Source organism: Fundulus heteroclitus, chromosome 3, assembly GCF_011125445.2.
Source record: "Fundulus heteroclitus isolate FHET01 chromosome 3, MU-UCD_Fhet_4.1, whole genome shotgun sequence".
Taxonomy (NCBI): Eukaryota; Metazoa; Chordata; class Actinopteri; order Cyprinodontiformes; family Fundulidae; genus Fundulus; species Fundulus heteroclitus.
In genome coordinates, this window is record NC_046363.1 from 22,968,617 (window position 1) to 22,991,025 (window position 22,409).

General features: G+C 38.4%; 1 protein-coding gene across 2 annotated transcripts; it reads right to left on the bottom strand.

Annotated features, from left to right (window-relative positions):
• Positions 1 to 3,992: 3,992 nt before the first annotated feature.
• On the bottom strand, positions 3,993 to 12,640 carry steap4 (STEAP family member 4). 2 transcript variants are annotated; one of them, XM_012867624.3, is made up of 10 exons: positions 12,159 to 12,640; positions 9,392 to 9,499; positions 9,236 to 9,306; positions 9,053 to 9,140; positions 7,967 to 8,245; positions 7,769 to 7,863; positions 7,571 to 7,681; positions 7,124 to 7,166; positions 6,854 to 7,018; positions 3,993 to 4,754 (listed from the first exon to the last, which is right to left on the bottom strand). In XM_012867624.3, exons 1-10 carry the CDS (start codon positions 12,357 to 12,359, stop codon positions 4,497 to 4,499), a joined length of 1,419 nt encoding a protein of 472 aa, XP_012723078.2. In that variant the 5' UTR covers positions 12,360 to 12,640; the 3' UTR covers positions 3,993 to 4,496. The 2 variants fall into 2 exon arrangements, with proteins under 2 accessions (XP_012723078.2, XP_021174894.2); XM_021319219.2 differs by having other exon boundaries at positions 9,392 to 9,440; positions 12,159 to 12,344.
• Positions 12,641 to 22,409: the final 9,769 nt, after the last annotated feature.

The following is a 22,409-nucleotide window of genomic DNA, read 5'->3' on the forward strand; positions in this document are numbered from 1 at the left end:
TTATACAGTTGACAACACCCTTTCTAATGCAACACAAGTTCAGAACTTCTGCTATAAACAGAAGTTTAGAGTAAATCTCTGGTCAGGAATATTTTTCTCACTTCTGTTTTTCCTTGGTGGGACTGTCAGGATTAGCAGTTTCATTTAAGTTTACCCTTAGCAAACTCCCAGGGACAATGGCTGCATTCGAAAAGGTAAGGCAAGGACTTCTCAAAGCAGGAGGGGTCCAGACGGATCTGCTCCGGAGTTCTGCGAGGAGGGGGTCCAGGTGGGGCCGCCTCTGTTTCATGAACAGTGGATCCAGGTGGATCTGCCTCAAACGTACACTGAACCAGCCTGTGAGGAGGGGGTTCAGACGAGCCCGCCTCCGGTCTGTAAGGAGGGCATCCTGGTGGTCTGCAACTCGGGGTCTCGACGAGACACCATACATCAGGGGCCTCATCGAGACGTCAGGCAAAGGGGGCCTCGTCGAGACTCCAAGTATTGGTCCTCGTCAAGGAGCCAAGCGCCAGGGGCCCCCTGGAGACATTCAGGTCCTTGGGTTTCTTCGGAAGCTCTTGCCCTCACACCTTCGGCTAGACAGACAACTTTTTAAGTGGCTGAACAGGCTGTCTTTGTCTCTTTGTCTGAGGTGCTAGAGGGACTCCTGCTGAGGTTCCTGGTCTCTAGGTGTCTGGGTGCGTCTGAAGCCTGTAGCCAGGCGCCTCCAGAGGCCAAACTCCAGTTTAGTTACTGGGTTGACTTTAGGATTGACCAGCTCTGTCGACAACATCAAACAAAGACTGCATTGTCGCCGTTCAGGGCACCATTAGATGCCCTGAACTGTCAACATCCTGCCATCCAGGAAACTTGTTTAATATGGGATTTTTAACCAACAATAGACTTCTTAATCAATCACTTAAAGATGGCATTAAATCGGCCTCTGGTAATAAAGTAAAAGAAACTGTGTTATTTTTGACAAGGACATGTCATTTAAATCCCATATTAAGCAGGTTTCTAGGGTTTCCTTTTTTTCCTCCTCTGTATTATTGCTAAATTAGAACTATTTTGACCAGGAGTGAAACTGAAAAACAAGTCCATGCATTTGTTGCTTCAAGGTTTGACTATTGCAATTCTTTGATATCAGAAAGTCCACAAAATGCAGTTTAAAGCCTCCAACTGATCCAAAATGTTGCAGCAAGAGTTCTGATGAAACTGAAAAAGACAGATCATGTTTCTCCTATTTTGAATTCCCTTCATTAGCTTCCTGTTAAATCAAGAATTTTATTTAAAATTCTCCTTCTCACATACAAAGCCCTTAATAATCAAGCTCCATCATACAGCAGAAGACTGCAGGTCTACTGGTGGTTTCTAGAGTCTCTAAAAGTAGAATGGGAGGCAGATCTTTTAGTTATCAGGCTCCTCTCCTGTGGAACCAACTTACAGTTTTAGTCCTTCAGGCCCTGTCTACTTTTTTTTACAACTCTCTTTATAGAACAATTTTGAACATTAGCAGCAATTCAGCAAGTGCTGTGCATTAAAGCAAGAGGAGGATACGTCAAAGTGTACCATTGCTGCATGCAAACCTATCTGAGCTCCACACCTAATCATGCTTCCCCCTGCAGGCTAGCTGATCCAAAGAACAGATATTTATACATGCTCCAGAAAAAGTTGTCGACCCTTCAGGACTAAACAAATAAGACAATAATAATTACTTGCATACACAGACAACACTGTGCTTTCAAGTGTAGCTTAACACAAGGAATGACAGTTGTAACCCATGTCCATGAAACATCTTGTGTGGATGGTGGCTTAACATTTTTAATTCATGTATAATTTTCCTTTTACTTCACACCATTTTGTGTTGGTCTTTCAAATAAGATTTATGTTTGTGGTTGTAATGTAACAAAATGTGAAAATGTTCAAGGGTATAAATACTTTTGCAAGCCACTGTATGCTAACATACACCACTCTCTGGGCAGACAGCGTATTTAGCAATTTCCCTTTTTAATTGAATTACTCAGAAAATAATAACAATGATGATATTCTAAGTTATCACCAGTGTAGACAGTGAGTTTCACATACTGTCCCAATGGTTAAGTAGAAATACAGAAGAAGAAACCACAAATTCCCTTTCAACAAACACCAGTCATCAAATTTTTAGTCAAACTTGCATGATTGTAACTGCCTATTCAGTGGAATATGCTTAGTCTACATAAATGCACTAATCAGCCCTTTTTGTACTTTTCGTTCTAGTCAAGTCTAGAGCGGAATGGTCAAAATGGGTCAAATGTATCCGCCTGACACTAAAACTAGTTATTTCCAATATCTCTGTATTCATACTTATTTGTGAGTGTCTTATCTTTTGACTTATATACCTGTTTTACTCAATGAAGCATTAAGTCATATATGGTTACCTATCAAGAAACATTAGTTTATTTGATAATGCACACAAACATGTTTCAATAATGGAATAAAAAAAAAAAACGTGTTTCAAAACATTAACTTTGAAAAAATGCTTGATCGAAAAAGCTAGTATTTAACAATGTGCATGTTAATGTTGAACCAAATTTTTTGTGATTTGCTGTTTTTTTTTTTTTAGAATTTATTCCATCATTTTATTTTTATTTTATTTTTTGGAGACCCGGTTTTATGAATTTTATTCTCTATGTTTCTTGTTTCCGCATTTCTGGGGGCTCGGCTTCCTTTAAAGGGTTGAGCAAAGATGCATTTGTGCTGGTCGGCAAAGCACTGTTTCCTCTCAGGTCCACATAACATCCATTAGCTAGTCTTCTCCTTGCTGTGCACTAATTTACCAAGTGTTTAATATATTATATTTATATTAATCTGTTTTATGCAAACTGGTCACAACACCATTGAAGACCTGTTTAAAAGTATGTTAGAGGGAGTTTATGGTGCACTAATAGGCCAATTCATATGAACTGCCACCTACTGCCCATCCACTGTGAGTGAAATCTCAAACAGAAATGCACTTGTTGTCGAATACTGTATCTTGACACCCTTTCAGTTTAAAACCCCAACAGATATATCATTTTTTTTTAAATGGTAACAATGTAGGAATGAGACTTTCTAAAAAAAAGGTTAGAATCCAAAAGTAATCCGAATCAAAAAATTATTGATTTATTTTTTTTTTCTTTTAGGGTAAATATTATAGTATTCCTGCCATAACTTCTGTTTTTTTTTTTTTTTTTTTTTTTTTTTTGGGGCAAACGATTTGTCATTGAGGTTATTTAATACCTGCTCTAACATTACTGTCAATTGATGATATACTAAATTGATATAATTTAATAAACAATTTTTGAAGACCCAACGAGACTCTTTAAGATGGAAACTGTGTGTATGTATAATGCGCTGAAAGAAAGACGAGGAGACGTTCAACAAACACTGTTTATAATAGAGCATAAACGGTCAAAAAAAATCTGAGATTTTCGTTTTTAGGCCGTATCGCCAAGCTCTACAAGACCGTCTTGCTGAGGGGACTGAAAACATTTTTTATATACTATATCCTGATTGTGTGATTCAATTTGCAAAAAAATTGACACTTATGGATGTTTACAGGCTCTGCCTTTTCTGGAGCACTTATTAACAGATGGATTATGTATGTGGTTGGACATGAAGAATCAAAGGTAATCAGAACTTATTTTATTAGATCACTAGGTCACTTTTCATGGGGTGGGGTGCTATTTTCCCTGAATAAAGACCTTTAGTTCTAAACTAAATTATGAAGTTAGGTCTGATACAAATTTTGATCAATCAGGATTAAATATTTTGAATTGTAGTCAAGGGGCTTTTACTTCAATGGTCTTTCAACCTAGTAATGTTTTTTTTTTTTTTTCTTCTATGGAGCTGGTGCTGGCTACAGATGTCCTATAACACCTAAATGTACCAAGAAGATGTGAAGGTGTCACTGGTCCCCCTTTTTTAAAACAACCATATTATGTGGTGGAAAAAAATAGTTACCAAAATACTCCCATAGAAAGGAAAATACGCTGTTCAGATTTGCTCAACTTTATTTTAAATACTCTTTAATACTGGTTGAACATAACATAACTGTGGAAGCAAAGATAATCAGAAGAGCCTTCTCTAATATACAATTTTCCATACAAGGAGAGTATATAATAAAAGGAAAAATAAACAAAATCCTTTTACAGAGTAATCAAACATTATATCACTGAAGTTTAAAAAGAAAACAAAAAGCTTGTCTAATGTACTTTAGTGGGAATACAAGAAAATTATTGTTGTTTTTTGGCTTCAGTAGCAATAGATATGTAAAGATATTGCGTAGTAAGTCAGAAAAATACTTTAAGATACAAAACAGCTTTAAAAAACTTAATTTGTCTAAAATGTGGGTGTAAATACTGTATGTTACCATGTACTACAGGCTTTCATTTTCGTGCTCCTTTTAATTCTGTATTGCTGAGGTTTAATTACATTTAGAGTGTTCCCAAAAGACAATGCTTTTTTTTTGTCTAAGTCTGTGACGGTTTCTGACAGTCCTATGTTAGCAGCGACTTCTTGCTGATATCCTCGGGATCTGTCCTCTCCCAGCCCTGCCGAATGCGGGTGAGGCTTTTATCCACACAAGGCAAAAGAAGCAGCACCTTGAGCACCAGCACCACGGACGGCACCACCAAGCAGAGCATGTAACCAGGAGGAGTGTACCATTTGTAGTACGAGATACGAAGGAATTTGTCCCAACCATACAGATAAGTATGAAAGGTGCAGAAGAACAACGTCAGGTATCCCAACTTGGACTGGAAAACAGAAAAATAAGTAAAGTCATTATTTTGGCACACATTCACAGGGCCCTCAGCAGTTATTGGCAATTCTGGTAAAGAAATACACATTATTGTCATTGTACTGAAAATTTTGGGAAATTGCAACCTAACTTTTAATTTGAATGGATTTATCAAATATGTAAAATTTGTATTTAAAAGGAATAATAGATTTTTTTTTACAATATCACCGGTCCCTAAAATATTGGTAGCCCACTCGAAAGCTTTGTTCTACCAAGAGGACAGCTCTTTTGAGAATCTTCACGAGGTTGGCGCTACAGAAGGAGGAATCTTTGATCATTTGTCGTTGTACAATCTCTCCAGAGAGGATTTAGATATGGAAATGTAATGACCATAGAAGAAAGATGATTTTGTGTCCAGGGAACCATTTCTGTGTTGTTGTAACTAAATGCTTTTGATCTTTTCCATTTTCAGTTTTGTGGTAGCAGTCACAGGATGTTACTTAAATCTTTGAAAAAGAAGTACAGTAGGCCAGATACTCCAGATCTGGCCTACTGTATTGCGCATGGTTTACATTTAAAGTCTCAATAGGTCACCCAAACAATGGCGTGGACCCACATGTAAATACTATCTAACGTGGGCTATGGAGACGTGATGACCCCAAGATGCCCCTCTTTTTTGTGGATATCTAACTGTGAGCATTGGAAGTTTTCGTTTTTCCTCCTTAACTATCTTGCATTCTGTGTGTGGTGGTAAGATAAACTTGTTTGAAATAATGTTTGAGAAGTTGTCAGCCTTTCTGAGTCAGTTTTCAGTGGTCCAGGCTAAAAATGGCAGTAACAAGGTGACCTTTACTGAGACATATGCACCAACATATCTGAATTTTACAGAGGTAATCCCATGCATGTCCCTGGAGATTTACATGAAGCATGTTATGCACAAAAAAAAACCTTAAGACTGTAGCTCTGGATAATGTATGCTCCTAAATTACATTTGATGAATAACTTAACATTTAGAGTTGCCCTAATTTGGGCTGGAGTTAAGGAGTAGGGCGGAGTGAGAAAATGAGCTTGATGTGACCCAGATACATTTATGAATGAGTTTGTTCCCAGCAGTGTGGTTGCGTTTATTCTTGATGGTCAACATGGGGAAAAAGGTAAATATCTTCAACAGAAGAGTCAGAAAAGGATGAAAGAAAATATCTCTAACATACTGGGGAAAGAATCCTTCAAATATCATCCAACAGGATATTAGAAACAGACATGTGGGCGACGCAACAATTTTCCATCTGAGCCGAAGCACAGAGCCATCTTTATCAGTCACTGTTTAAATCTTAGTCAGCGCCCCTTTTCTGCCTGTATGCATATTCATTTTTTAGGTTTAGTATCCTGTATGTGAATTTCAACTGAGCTGAAGATTTTGTGGCATATTTTGAAATATCTTCTTGCAGGTGGGCACAAAGTAAACAATCATATTTTTTTAACATTTCTGTGTTTAACAAGATGTTCTCTAGTTTAATAATTTAACTCACATTCAAATAATTAGAGAACTGAAGGGATAGTTTAAGTAGATAGTTTAAGTAGGCAACACATACAAAATATGCAATACCCAATATCTAAAGGTGACTGACACATGAGAGCACCAGTCTCTGGTACAGCTTAATTTTAGTGTCATGTGCAGCGTTTTAATTGTTTGTTTCTTTTTGTATAAAGTTACACATATTCTAGAAAAAGAAGCTGTCATATTGAAGGTAAAATATGTGATTCAAAGGTACAGTGCAGTGAAAGGTGATTTGTCACATTTTGTCACATTTGTCACATTTTGATTATTTCAGATCTTTAAAACAAACCTAATAATTGGCAAACATAACAGGAGTAAACACAAAAAGCACTTTTCGCATGATTATTTCATTTATTGAAGGGGAAACCTATCTAAATCAACCTGGCACTGTGTGAAAAGTAATTACCCCTTTTGTCACCTAAGTGGTTAATTTAAATGTTAATGAATTACATTGTTTAAGTAAAACTTAGTGTCCATGTTTGAATGTGGCTCAAAACACTAAAGCCCATAGAGGAGACCCTCTTCTATATAAGTAAGATAAACATGGGAGTTTCCACCTGAATGAAGCTGAACTCTCTCCAGCTGAGAGCGTTGCTGACAGAAGGGAGAGAGGAAATTCCCAAAAGGACATACAGCCCAAATCCCAGAATCCCCATGGAGTAGTATGAGTCGGTTCTCCAGCCCATGGTTGTGTCAAATACAGACGTTTTGTTCTCTCTGATCTTAAAGTGAAAGCAAACAAAAAAAAAACATATTTATTGCTCACCCTCTGTTAAAAGCAAAGAAAATATTATCCAAGGTTGGGAAATCTTTCACAACTGTCTTACCTGTGAGATGGTGTGAGCTGCAAGTCTGAATCTTACATAATACCTGGGAACATACACACACATAAAAAAAAACTTTGAAAGACAAATATTTTTTTTCTATTTGAAAAGTTGTGGAGAAGAATTCAAAGACAGCACTTTGTAAGCATAAAGGATTTTTGTGTTAATGTTACATGAATCTGTTAAATGTTGACCGGATGGAATTAACGTTCTTTGTTGACAGTTTTTTCTTAGTTGAGTACTTATTAAACAGATCTAAAGTTGACTAACAACACTGATGTACTGAATAAGTTGTTTTTTTGGAGAATATATTGAAACATCAAAAAGGCTAATGCTAGAAGTAAACATGCATTGTTAATAATACCTTCCAAAGTAAAATGCAATGAAAAGTTATTTCATGTGTGGTACTTTAAACTGTAGGGAGATGTTTGCAGCATCATCGCTACCTACCTTATAGGGATGATTAGAGTATAAAGCACGTGCAGGGAAGCAAGGGCAAGTGCTATCAGACCTAGCTGTTTCCTGCACAACATCCAGCGATCCAACCAGTCAGGGAAACGTCTAGAACAAACATTTTGCAGTTATTAGATAGGCTTTCTATTGCACATAATTCCAGGGTTTAAACATTGGTCGATATCCATTTCTGACTTGTATTTGGTTCCTCTGTAGAGTTGAAGAACGGCAGCTATGACTCCGGGCAGATAACAGAGAGACAGCAAGATGAGAGATACAATTGGAAACACCTGCAAAATGAGATTAATATGAATAGAAAACACTCTAGCTCAGGCTTAATATAACACACATGGAGAATAATGTATTAATTTTAAGGCAATTATCTGACTTCACCTTGTTGGCCAGGGACACCATGATTCTGAAGGAGATGTCTTTTCCCTCGTCAACGTATGCATAGATCACATCTCTGGCGAGAAGATAGAAGAAGAAGGCGGCAGTAAGGCCAATGGTGAGGTGCATGGGTAGTCTCCACTCTGGGAACAGCTGCAGGGGAAAATCCTCCAGCTCTCGGGCTGCAGCCAAGGACCCTCTATCCTGAACAGCAAAGCCCAGTTTGGTGGCAATCTCTGCCACCGCCTGCTTGGCCTCAGGGCTGTTTCCACACAGGTACACCTGGAGCATGAAAAGGTTCTTACAACTCTAAAAATCTCCTGTGAGGAGCATAGAGTACAGCTTTGTTAATTTAATATTTATGTATTTATGCATGTGTACACACAGCGATGAAAGGATGCGTTTGACTCTAGAGAAATTAGCATAAAAGTGCACAAAGAGCGCATGACTTCTTGTATGTAGAGCTAAATTTAGTCGAGGAAAGCAGGTATGAAATAACAATGCTCAGTCAACACCTGTGTGATGTTGCTGATGGTGCTCCAAATACAGAGCACCCCGTTGCATAAACATGCACACTCTTGTGTGGTTTTCACCATCCTCTGAGACCTACCAAACAGATCAAAACAAAGCAGAAAAAAAACTACATGCGCTGCGGCTTTGCACTACAGAAAGAGAGAGAGAGGAAAACATGTGATGCTGAGCTTAGATCTGAGAAAGAATGAATTTGTTGATTCAAAGATCTATCAGAGGTTGTTTTCAAAGCAAATACATTAGGCTGACTACCTAGATTTATATTATTTTCTTTATATTTGGTCTGACAAATGCTTCAAAGTGAGTGATTAAAATTTTGACTGAAAATCCTCCCATCTCGAGTAGGACCCACAGAGGAAGCACATCTGAGAACTAGAAAGAAAAGACTTGTTTTTCTTTGATGGAATAAGAAATCTGTCAAACAAACAAGTTGCTAAAATTGAAATAAAAGATCACACGACAAAAACAGAAATAATACATTTTTGATGAGCAGAAGGAGAAAAAGACTGAGTACATTTTTCCAGCAGGAAACTAGTTCATCACAAACAGATCCAGTACCTGTCTGTTGGCATCTGAAGGTCCGTTCTGAAGAGCCCAGGCTGACAAGGTGTTAAATGCCTTCACCACATGGGCCCCAGGGATTAACCTGGACAGTAAATAACAAACTTTAGCTTCATGGCCCGCCAGCCACTGAAGGCTCTTACCACATCCATAAGACATTACCACCTCATCTCTACGTACCTCTGCAGATACTCGGCGTTGGCTTCTGGGTACATATTCTTCTTGAGATTGTTGCTGACGTCCACAAGCACCTATCAAGCGATGAAAATCAGCAAAGTGGTTACAAAGTAAGAAAATAAACAGAACAGATGACGCACAAGGTCATTTGATTGTTACCTTCCCCTTGAGTTGAGGTGCAAGTGTCTCCAGGAAGTCATAGTGTTCTCTGTGAACACAAACAAAGACCAGGTTGGCTGATTGCGCCGCTATCTCATGGCTCATCACCTGTACAAGTCCAACGCACAAACACAACATTACTGTTATGTACAAAAATATCACATACAGTGGTGCTGGTGGTACCTGGGTTGCCTTTAGTCGTGTTATTTGTTTACAACAAATCAACTCTGATGAGTTGTTCAAGCACATCGATTTTAGCTCGAAACAGAAACTGCTAAGATAAGAAGTGCACCAGAGAATATTTGAGAATGCCAGATGTGAACCATAGTGGACAATAAGCCATGGATGCAGTGCAGTAAAAAAGTGTTTTTCTTCTTATAGAGTTTTTTACTTTTTTGTCGCACTTAAATATTTTAAAAGAGCATACAAATTAGATCAAATTAAAATCACACAAAGATAACTTCAAAAAGTATTTTTCAAACGAGGATGTGAGGGGGTCAAAAAATATATTCAAACCAGCTAGGTCCACTGTGAAGACAGAATATTGATCCCCACACCCCTGTTGTTAGATCATTAAATGTGATTAAACACATTTGTTACACTGCTGTGTTCAATTTCACCAGCCCAACCCAGGCCTGGTTGCTGCCAGATCTGTAGAATCAAGTTTCCGCCTAAACATAACCTGTCTACCAGGAACAGATGATAAACAAAGTCATGCAAGGAGTACAAGGGGTTTGTAAGCCCTTGGCCCCCCAGAGCACCTCAATGAGAGCAATTATCCACAAATGGAGAAACAAGGAACAGTGATATACCTTCTCAGGATTTACCCGCCTACAGAAATGACTAAGGCCATCTTCACTCTGCAGGTCTTATGCTCAATGCCAAATCTTTGCTGAGTTATGATCTATTTCTGGGTTATAATTTTACCATCAGACTCCAGTATAAACAGGATAGAACTCTGAACTGATGCACGTGATAGGATGTGATGAGGACATGAGAGCTTCTTCAGCAAACACATTTGTATTTTAGGTAAATATGGATGCTAAAGATGTTTGCATGTGTATGTGCTTCCTGAAGTTATTGTGCAACAACAGCCTACAAAATTATGACTAGCTCCATCAGTGCCTCTGCTTTAATGTTCACAAATGCTGTTGTGGCAAAACCTTTATTGTGGAGTAGACTGACTCTAGTAACAGAAAGTAGCATGTGAATGTGATTGACCTAAAACAGCTGTAAGCAGTTTTGCAGCAACTTTGAGTGTTAAAAGAAAAAAAGAAGCACTGCAGCAGACAATTCATCTGCCATGCTTCACCCTGGACACAAATCAGAATTTTGAGAAGCATGTTATGATTAAAGGTATTACATTCAAGCTCTTTAACGTTAAACATATGAGACACCCTCTGTCATTTACGCATCCCATACCATCTTGTCTCATATGTCCTCATGCGTCTACTGATTGGGGCAGGCTGGTGATAGTGTTCTAAGGCCTCTTCAGTCTTTATCCAAACAGACTCCTGGACAAAAAGTCTGTGCACTACTGCTACTAGGATATTGGAAAAAAATACATGTTACTTGAAAATCTGAGGTTATTTTGTAATTTGTGGGGGTTTTTTTGTAACATTTTAAATAGCCTAGGCCCTCCTCCGGTGTAAAATGTTGTGAATACTCGTCCTTTAGAGTCGATTCAGTCATCTCAACTATGGGATACTGTATCATATCATTTCCAAATACTGTTACTGGGCAATCTGCTTTTTCTATAAAGGCTACTCATCTGTGGAACACTTTGCCCGGGGATGAGAGGAGCTGTAGCTCTTTCAGTGTTTTTAAATTCAATGTTACAAATTTACTAAAAACTGCACAGATATGCAATCATTGACTAAATGTGTGTTCACCTGTGTTGATGTCTGTTTATGTGTGCCAGTGTATGAGTCTGTGTATGTGTATGTGTGTGTGTGTGTGTGTGTGTGTGTGTGTGTGTGTGTGTGTGTGTGTGTGTGTGTGTGGGGGGGGGGTGGATGATGCACTGTACTCTGGTACAGTGCATCAAATGGCAACATTCATGTCTATGCTGTACACTGTACAATTACTCTGACCTTTTCCTGCCTTCTCTTGTTCAAAATTGCAAGTCTGTGATAAGAAAAGGTTTGATGAAATTGGATATGACAGTTCATAGGTTGCATTGAAAAACATCTGATATGATTGAGGAACATGCATGAAAACGACCTGGTCATGATTTGGAAATAAATTGGATTTATACTCTTCGAACAGTCATAAAATATCTAATATGCGTGTCTATTTAGGCTAGAATATTTGGCCCACTCCACTTGCAGTGTGAATGTATCCTAAAAATGCAATTATTACCAGTTGATAGGCTGTTACTTGTTTAGGTTGAGATCAAAAACAAGAACCTGAAAACATTCAAGACCCTGAGGACTAGGAAAACTTAATGTACACAGCAGCAGGATTTTATTTAAAAAACTGGAAACAAATGACATTCTCATACATTAGAATGTGTCATGTTTAGGTATTCTTGTTCAGATGTTGCACAAAAGATGAGTACAGTCTACAGCAAATTGTAACCATTCATCATCTGGGCAAACACTGGACTACACATAGATAATCCATAACACTGTTTAGTTAATGAAAAGACAAAGCAAACTTTGCATTTTAATTTTATCTTCTGCACATTGCAATTACCAACAATACAACCTTATCGAAACAGTCAAAAACATTTATTTCAGTCTACACCACACATTGTGGTATATACCTGAGCTCCTGGAGGGATGGGGCCGCAGCTGTGAGGTCTCCGGCTGCCATACACCAACCTGTAGCCGGACTGCAGTAGACGTTGACCCAGAGAGCGTCCCATGTCCCCCGTTCCAAAGATGCACACCGCCTCCTGTTCAGGGGCAGCTGCAGCACTCACGGGATACAGCGTCACGCTCTCTGGCTTTACCTCCTCTGACATGTTGCACTACCTGTCAGCCGACGTGGCAGCGATCAGACACGAGATATGTCTTTCACAGGACAAAACGCTCCTACAGGGGGTTCTTCTGTCAGGGTCCAGGCAGCTGGACTGAAGTATAACTCAGTGATGTGCCTTTACCAAAGAAAGATGTATCAAAGCTAACGTGCCTTCAGATTAGCAGCTTGTCCTGTTTCCCTTGGAAAACTCTGCTGTCTGTTCTCCTTAACTCACTGCTGGAGCTGATTGAACATCAGGTCTTGAGGCAGTTTATGTACTACTCCAACCCCCTCCCAGTTCAGAATGGGCTGTGTGTAAAGTCTGTCTAAACTTGGAAACTCCATGGCAAATGGTGGGAGGCATATGTGCAAGTCTTGGCAGAAGTTTCAGATACTGGTTGTGCTTTCTTTGTGAAACTCTGTGTCGTTCTCTCTGTGTTTGTGAGTGTGTTTCTGTTTGGCAGAAACACTGGCATAGTTTCTGTTCTTCTCGGAAATGAGCGAGTCATCTGTGACATATTATGCAACATTTGGAAAGAACACAGTAATGTGTAACAGCCTGCCAAGATAGTTTGGAATTTCCCAGTTTTACAAAATAAAAATTATAATACATCCCGTTTAGATGTTGTAAATGGGAAATCTCCACTGGGCACACATCTAAATATGCATATGTCAAATGCAAATTTTTCAGTTTTTAAAAACTCAGGTGTATATTAATCAAAGATCTGAACATATTCATTTTTTAAAGTAAGTGCAGCTCTGTTTTGAAGACAAAAAATGGGATCCCCTGTCATCACTGGCTTTAGAGCAGTAACGCCAAGCCCTTTAAAAACATACTATCAAAGAAAATTCCAGGTCACAGTCTGCTGGTATGCTTCCATCTGCCCTTCCTCTCTTTTTTGTGCAGCTTCAGGCCAACGGCTATGAAATTCACATGGCCTTGCCCCAAGCTTATAATTACTTTGACAAGAGGTTAAAACAAACACCACACATTTTTTTATTAGCAAGAGGTTATTTCTGGTGCACTTGGAGCTAAATAACCCAGTCCTATAATCAGCCACTGATGCAGAGGTGCTCACCGAATCATAGAGTTTGCAGGAAAACCCACCAATTAACATCTAATCTCCACTCTTGTGTTGCCCTCTATGAGTAATTAATGTTCTTAGCCCTCAAGTTGGCCTTTGCCCATAAACTATTCTTTTGCTCCCAGAGGACAAGAATAGCTCCAACATTCAGGGCTGAGGTGAACCACAGACCTGGTTATCTGTCCAAAACAGTAATTACTCCCTACTCTCTGTTGCCTTACTCAGTGGCCAGTAAATGCCTGTGTGACCACAGGTGTAGAAAACACAAGACATATTAATACATTTTTTGAGACTCAACCCACATACTGTATGTCGGCAAAGACATAGGGCCATATGTCAGCATTTTAAAACATTTTCTTTTCAGTGATGTTTGGACTTGAAGCCAAAAAATGTGTAAAAGGCATGACACACAGCAAGCGCAAGGCTGCTGAGAAACCTGCCAAGCTGCCAAAGAATGGTGGCATACAGGGAGCACCCAACTCAAGCACCATTGCATAATTTCAGATGTGATCAGAATTCATGGTGTGAAGACTTTTATGATACTTTTGTAATAATCTACGCACTTTAGCTTGTAGATCTAATAAACAGCACCCCATCCAGGGATTTTAAGACATAATATGGCAAGTCATGTCAATTTGTAATAAGCCATGGTAGTGAATGACTGTATGTGACAAAACTGCAATTGAAAATATATTCAGACAACCTTTTTAATTTAACTTAATCACACCATGTGTTGGACATCAGTTGGTTATTTTTACCGATAGGGGACACATAAGCAGTCAAAACTAAACCAACTGCTCACTTCATTCTTTTCCGTTTTGCCAATAGGAAACTACACATTCCTTCAGTATTCTCCCAGTATTAAGGTATTTTTGACAAAATAGGATCCATCTTCTTTTGTGGATGTGCATGCAACGTCATCATGAGCAAAACATGGCTTCAAAGGCTCTTTTTGCATTAACTGTCTTCCTTGACATTTGCTCTATAATGGACTGTAACAGTAGTTTTGATTTTGTTTTGTTTTGTTGTTTAAGCAATAGCAATTAATTTATAGCAAAGGCACTGAGATGCATAATTGTCTCCTTTACTCAAGCAAGTCCAAAAATCCCCATTTTAAATACTGTTTACAAAAGAAAATAACAAAACAGACAAAAAATGTGTATTCTATTAGCAAGGAATGTGTTGCTTGAAATGAAGGAGACTGGTTTGTGTTACATTGGTACAATAACTTTTTCACCCCCATTTAGAGTAAACATATAGTCCTAAATGACCAAAAGTTCCTTGGCTTCTGAAGCCAAACACAGAGATCAACCAGAAAAAGCCCTATCAGGCTCAAAAAAAAAAAAAAAAGCTCAGTATCTGCGAGCATAACAGCTGCAGGCAAACACTCCAAACAATCTGGCCTAAAGCACCGTGGGATTTTTTTATTTTATTTTTTTGATTATCAAAACAAAAGTGAGTGGAGGCAGCAATCAAATATCAAATGTCAAGTATGGAAACAGGCGTTCTTATGCGAGGGTGATGATTGGACTGTCCAGTTTTCCCAGGCTGAAGCCATTATCCTGATTGGCTTTACACAGCTCAATATCTAGTTGTATAAGCAAAATGCACAATGCATTAAATCTACAAAGTAGATGGTAATTCATTCTAGTGCATGAAATGAAGCTTCCTGTAAAGTCCTGCGTTCTATATATTAATGACCTGAACACCTAAAACGGTAATTGGTTACCATTCTGAGCACCTATAAGGAATACGATTTATTTTGCAGCAACATGGAATCCCTTTTCACCTCTTTCTTCCTCATTTTAAATCAATGTTTTGTGCATTCCAACTGTGGCTTTCTGGTGCATTAATTGCTTCCATGTTTCAATGGGAGGCAAAAAGGACTTGGCTTTGTGGCTCTTATCTTGCAAAAGTATTCATCCTCCTTTCACAATTTGTCACATGTACAAATAAACTTAAATGTATTATATGAGGATGTCATGTGAAAAAAATACCACAAAGTAGTCTATAATTGTAATGTAAAACAAATATGATGCATACTTTTTAAAAAAATTTTTTTCCAAATAAAAATCTGAAAAGTGTGGTTAGCATTTGATCTCAGTGTTTGCATACACATAAACAGCAACAGTGAAACACCTAAACATTCAGGACAGTGGTCCACGAGGACTATGGTTGGAGACCTCTGATGTAGAGCTCATATTAAATGTAGAAGAAGGTGCTCTGCACTATTTAGATTACATTTGAACCTTTTGGCATTGTTTATTTTTCCGCTACGCAGAGGAAAACTACCACTACACAACAGCCAGAATTGACCATGTCTTGAGAAACATAGTGGTGGGATCTTCGTGTTGTGGGGCTAATTCTCTTTAGCAGCTGGGGCTTGTTCTTCGTACGTCGCTAACTCAGTTAGCTGGATTTGATTGATGATTTGGCATGATCTTGGATCGTTTGGTTAATCGAAACTCATCCTGGACTTGCTGTCATAGCAACATGTGCGCAACCTTAAGCCTGCTCGAGAGCAGGCTTATTTCATGTAAACAGGATTAGATCGCAGCTTTATAAGCGGAGGAGATAGGGAAGTATGTCGTAGCCATGTCCATTTTTATGATAGCAACCTGTTACGGAAGGTGCAAAAATAATTTGCAGAGCTTTTCGAATTAATCACGTATTGCGCAATAGACAGGATCCTTTAGCGCAGCGCGACAGTGTAATTGTAGAGAGATTTTTCTTGGTGGCTGTTATAAACAGACAAGCACATCATTTAACAGTGGCTTTTAAAGAGGAAAAAGTTGTGATAGAGCCATAAATACAACATATTTGTATGATGGTTTGCTTTTTATTTATCATATTCAGTAAGATTTGTTCAGGCCATTTTATTGTGAAGTTTAGTTTTACTTTGAAAGGCTTGCTTCCTGTCGAAAAAACTATGGATAGATTATCTAGACACGGAGTAATACAGTTTTACCGTGTAAACTGTGTATGACTTGGAAAAGGAAAAACTTCATTTTTTATAGATAAAGATTTTTTGTTAAAATTCCCAGTTTGCACATGTCCTTTACTTCCAGTGTCTAAGGAATAACACCGAAATTTGAATCTCTTGACATAACAAGTGGCTTTTTAAAATAAAGTATAATAATTAAAGGCCACCATTTTGTAGAATATTCTTGTATTTCACTTTTACTTGTCCCCATGTTCTAGTGGGTCCCGTGGAGGCTCTTACATAAAAGAACAAAGTAAATATGAGATTATTAAAATGCAAAAATTCATACTGTAGAAAGTGATAGAAACATCTGGACAGTATTAATGCATTAATTTGTCTGTTACTTTTTACCAGCCCTCTCTCGTGGCTTTAGCAGACTTTGAGGTGTTCCCTGTTGTTTTAATTAATGACTCAAATTCGGCATAACCTTCCTTTAAAAGCTCTTGTTCTGCTTGGGAGAAAAACTGTGGGCGTTCTTTGGCCATGCTAAACATCCAATAGCAGCATTGCTGAAATATTGTTTCTACTATCGATACATCTCCCCTTTTAAACCAACGCATGAACGTGCAGTTATCGCAGATAACTCAATCCAGCCATACTAATCATAAACAACAGGTGTGTTCGAAGAACTCAATTAGCCGAATCATGATTAGCTGGATGAATTCATCTTGGATGTGTCATTTGATCTAAGATGTTTTAAGCAACGTACAAAGAACGGGCCCCTGTTCTGAATCAGTGGGTGGAGCTAAACACATGGTATGGCTAGGCCAAGACATCTTAGAGTCTGGAAAATATTTGAGACTGGGGAGATTAACCTTCGAGGAGGACAACAACACTAAACATACAGGAATATTTTTCATTTCGGTGGCACAACTTGAAAGTTGTGAAGGAACTTGACCAATTTTGCAATTAATGATGGGCTTACATTTAGCCTGGTTGACACAAAACCCATGATTTGCAGTTATAATTACATTTAAATGTGGCTCTGAAACATTAACTCAGAGGGATGAGAAGGAGTGCAGAACACACTTAATCCTTATGCGTCAAAATCTTTGAAAAAAACATGCATAATGCTTCTTCACAATTATGTACTGTTTGGTTGATATGTCACATAACATTACAATAGAATGCACTGCAGTTGATGGTTGTAACATGAGAACATCTAAAAAAGTAAAAATTTTAGTAGTCAAATATGGAAATGGAAATTTTCACAAAAAATGCTTGCTAGAGTGAGTCCACTTTGTCCGTTTTGATGTGTTTCGGTGCAATGTTTTGTTTCATAGTCAATTAACCTTTAAACACATTAGAGAAATGCTGAAATTGTCTTTTATAGTGTCTAAAATATGTATGATACTCATCACCACAAACAGTTACAGTGTTCTGTTTGTTGTGTGTTATGTGTTGCTACTCTCATTTTCTCTCCCTCTGCATAACATGCCTGCTGCTTTTTGTGTTTTTCTTCCCTTAAGCTGCCGAATGTCCTCGCATGAACCTCCTCAGCTCTCATGTTGGGTCACGTTTTACGTTCCAGGCCATAAGCCAACACAGCCGGAAAGGCCATGTTTAAAATAATTTCTTTTGGCAGGAACATGACAAGATCAGGCTGAAAAACAAACAAGCAACACTTTCAGAATTTTTCCAAAATATATGATTAGGCTGTCAACACTCTTTTTGTAAACATGAATAGCAGATGGCATTAAAGTCCAGCTGTCTGGTTTGCAGGAGATGATATCAGACGTTCAACCTAAAATGGCTTTGGAAAGATTTGGGAAAAAATATTTTGCAAGCTTTGCCTCTCCTCACTGCAAACCATCTCTGTTCCACCTCTCTGGTCTATCACTGTGATGGTTGGAGAGATTTACAGTGAATCCTCCCTGCTGACCCCTGCTGCTCTTGTGTTCATTGAATGGACTGTAAAGTTAATGGATCAGATCCAATCTTTCCTTGTAGCACACTTCACCTCTCTCTCTTATACACATATGTGAACCCTCCTAATCCCACTTATCATCCTGGCTCTTGTATCTCCAGTAATGCAGAGCAGCATTAGGATATGGTCTCATCTTTGTATGAATCCTAATCCCAATGATAATAAAACCAGAATGGAATAGTGCAAAAGTCCTCATAACACTTATATGTTTTTTTATCAGAGGGATCCTGATTGCAAATTCTCATTCCTTCTCATAGGAACCTCTGAGAACAATTATTATACTGCAGAAAATATTACTTTAACAATTCTAAAGAGCAAAGTTATTTTTTTTTCTTTTAGGTTTTTACGGCACTAGTGGCTCGTTTTTCAGACAGTGGGCTGACAGGAAAGTGGGTACGAGAGTGGTGGAGAAACATGCGGCAAAGAACCACAGGTCGGAGTCGAAAGTAAATTAAATTCATTTCAGTTGAACTGAACTGCAATGAGTTGAATTATATTTGTTTCAGTTAAACTGAACTGGACTAAACTGAACTGATTTAAACTCAGATCCTGTCATGATTTGGGTTTTGGTTCACGTTTTATTTATTTGATCAGCTATCAGGTTTTGGCTTCTTCAGCTTTTGTACTGTTTTAGGTTATCCGGTCTATGTTTATTGTTTTGGTTAAGTAGCTTATTTCTGCCTCTGAGTTTATTTCTGTTTTGAATTCCAGTTTAGCCTTTTTACTTGATCAGTTATTCTGGTCCCTGTATTAGTTCTGATTTTAGTTCTGTGATCTAGTGTCCTGTCAGTTCTGTTTTGCTCCCGCCTTCGGTTAATTACTTTCAATTTCGCTCACCTGTTTATCCGTCTATTTAAGCCTCACTCCCTCCTTAGTTAGTTGTCGGGTCGTCGTCAATTCATACCATGCGTGCATCCCCTGTTTTCCTGGTAAGAGCTCCCAGCGTCTTGATTCATTTTTTGTAACACGTTTTGTATTTTTCTGCCCAGTTTCTGTTTTTCAAGTATCGTCTGGATGTCTGCCTTACCCCTTTTTTGGATCCTGTCTGTTTGCCCGTTTCATTCCCTCTAATAAATCTCCGTAAAGAGCATTCCTAGTGTGTTGGTTGAAATCCGGATTCATCTCCCTTCTAATTCGTGACAGATCCATTGACACATAATTCAATTTAATTAATTTAAATTTAGGTTAACTAAATTCAGTTACAGTTATAGTTTAGTAAAGGTTAATTGAATTGAATAAAACTGAATCCTTATCTGTAATAACACTGACTACGGCTGAGTCATCAAAGAACTTCTGAAGGTGGCAACCTGGAGAGCTGATGAAGAAGTCTGCAGTGTAGAGGGTGAACAGAAACAGGTCCAGCACAGTTCCCTGCGGTGCCCCCGTGCTGCAGATCAACCTGTCAGAGGAACAGCCCCATGTCCTCACAAACTGCGGCAACCCCTGATTTAATCCAGTATACACTGGGACAGATGGTGGTCCTCTCCTGACTGCTCTAGTTTGTCCTTTGGAGTCATGGTTGGATAGTATTGATTACATTAGCTCCTAATCTGTCTAATATCTATGCCATCCTCATCACCATAAAAAGGTTTTCATTTCTTCTAATTCAGTTTTCACACGCAAAAGACCTCAAGCGTCTCAGAAAAAAGTCCATCTTGAAAATCCTACTTGTAAGCCCTGACTGCTGATGAATTCAGTGGTTGCAGTGACTGTAGGAGGACAAACAAATCTATGGAGGCAGCTGGTCTGTCAGTCTAACACAGTAAACAGGGCTCTCAACAGCTTATATACACCACACTGATACAATAGATTCTATTCAATTGAGTGGTAGGATCGCCAATAAATTTTGCTCCATATAGTCAATTTTGGATATATTTTTGGGCAAACTCACTAAAAATATACAACTGTATACTCTCTGTAATCACACTGTGAAAATATGTTGATCATTCCTAACATACTAAAACAAGAAGTGAGACACAAAAAGGTGGAAAAAATCTGAAAGCGGAGGTGATCGTTCAGCTGATTCAAACAAAGAAGTTGCCTGTGCTCAGTGAGTAGCTGACCAGAAGGACGTTTGAGCCACAACATTTAAATTTGGAATTAAAGTATGAAACATTTATGAGTGAAAACAAAATATATCTTTTAGGTCGTAAGTCAGGAGTGTGCAGCGTGCATTTTTCATGTGCCTCAGGTGCTCCAGACTTGAGTTAGTTTCAGAGTAAACTTTACTTCTGGGTGGTCTAAAGCCCAATCTGTGCCCCTCCTGTTGTCTTTAATAACACAATTCATTATGTTTTCTGTGCTTCCCGCACACTTTTTTTGAACCCTAGATACCGTCCAGACTTGGCCCATGCAACATCAAATCCCACTCTTGAACATAACTCCTGGTGGTGGAAAATATGTATAATATATCTGTCCATGACCACATACTGATGAATATTTCACTTTGAGAGTCGTGTATAATTACAGTTGACTTTGTGTCATGCTGTCACTCCGGTGGCCCCCCTCTCTGTTTTTTTCTCTTTCAAGACAGACCTTCAGCCCTCGGAAAATGGTTTCCTTGGAATCACAGGCTACCATTTCGTCTTTTGAGGCTGTTGGATGGCTCAATTACTGTCAGACGTTGAGTGGCAACCCACCTTTCACATATGGTCTTTTCAATGTAACTTGTAACAGCTTATAGTTAAAAAATGTGATGGACAGAGCAAATTTCAGTCTAATTTATATCGTGGAATTTAAGAAATAGAAAAAAGCAAACTGAAACGTTTCTAATGGGGGGGGGGGGGTAAACTCATTAAGAATTAATGTGGTATGCATGAAGCAGGGAAAGACCCCTGGTTAACACAGCTACTATACAAGATAAAGACTGAGGGTGGACCAGATAAAACGCTCACACAAGCACTAATCATTAGCTCAATGGTCTATCTCAACTCTTTTACTCTCATGTTATTAGATTGCTACAAGTCTTCTCAGTTTAAAAATAATACATAAGCCATGTGGAAGTGTTCCCTGTCTTTGATTCTCAACTTCAGATTGTACAAGCTCAGAGAGTCACGTGTTGTGTGTTTGAAACCATGTGTTCTTTCAAGCCCTCTCCGCTTAGCAACAGTTAATTAGCTGTGTTACCTGTATGAAAGCTGTTTGATGAAGGATGTTCAAATGGGAGGAGGGGTCACAGAGAATGACAAAGGAGGAGAGAGGTCCAAAAGGGCTGAGATATAAAAATGTGTAACTGTATTGAGGAAAGGTATGGTATATAGAGATACCTTGGAGAAAATGAGAAGAATATAGGAGGGATAACAGTGAAAAATGGGGGAAGCTTGGGAAGAGATTAAAAAAAAGTGACAGACAGCAGGCAAGGGAAAATTAATTTTTAATTGAGAGGAAAAGTCAGTGTTGCAACCAAGAGAAAGGGAGGATGATGAGGTCTTTTCACTTAGACACAGAAACATCTCCTATACAGACCTGGGAACAGTGGTTTTGGATCTCCAAAAAGCATACAGAGTTTTACATTGTATTAATGTTAGCTAATATTTGAACCATTCTTTTTAAAAGGTATTTAACATTTCTAAATTATATCTAATTGGATTTTTTGTTAAACTTTTATTTATACAGGTGGTCTTACTGAGACATGACTTATCATTTACAAGAGAGACCTATAAGCACATGTATAAAAACTTAGAATTAATACAAGACTTACTGAAATACAGTGTCACAGTGTTGAAAACACAAAATAAAATTTAAGAACAAGAATTTTCTGACATTGTTCCAATTTTTTAATTACCAAGGAGTATATCACCGGGGAGATGTAGAGGTGTATATAATAAGTTTATCAACTTTTGCTATGTAAAGGAGATGTGTTTCACTGCGTGAGGCAAATGGTGGTCACACCAGATACTGGCTGGTTTTCTGAGTTCCCAGACACCCCCCCCCCTCCCCAAATAAAACAAAACTTCATCTTTCAGAGTGGCCTTTTATTGTGGGCAGTCTAAGGCATACCTGTGCACTAATCATGGTGTCTAATATATATTTAAATATCTATCTATCTATCTATCTATC

What these genes read in the sequence shown, in the direction of transcription:
- steap4 (XM_012867624.3), bottom strand. Translation starts at nt 12,359, where the DNA reads ATGTCAGAGGAGGTAAAGCCAGAGAGCGTGACGCTGTATCCCGTGAGT. An exon ending in AACGCCGAGTATCTGCAGAG is followed by an intron (nt 9,141 to 9,235) that starts GTACGTAGAGAT and finishes TTTACTGTCCAG; the next exon opens with GTTAATCCCTGGGGCCCATG. An exon ending in GAGAGTTCAGCTTCATTCAG is followed by an intron (nt 4,755 to 6,853) that starts GTGGAAACTCCC and finishes TCTGTTTTCCAG; the next exon opens with TCCAAGTTGGGATACCTGAC.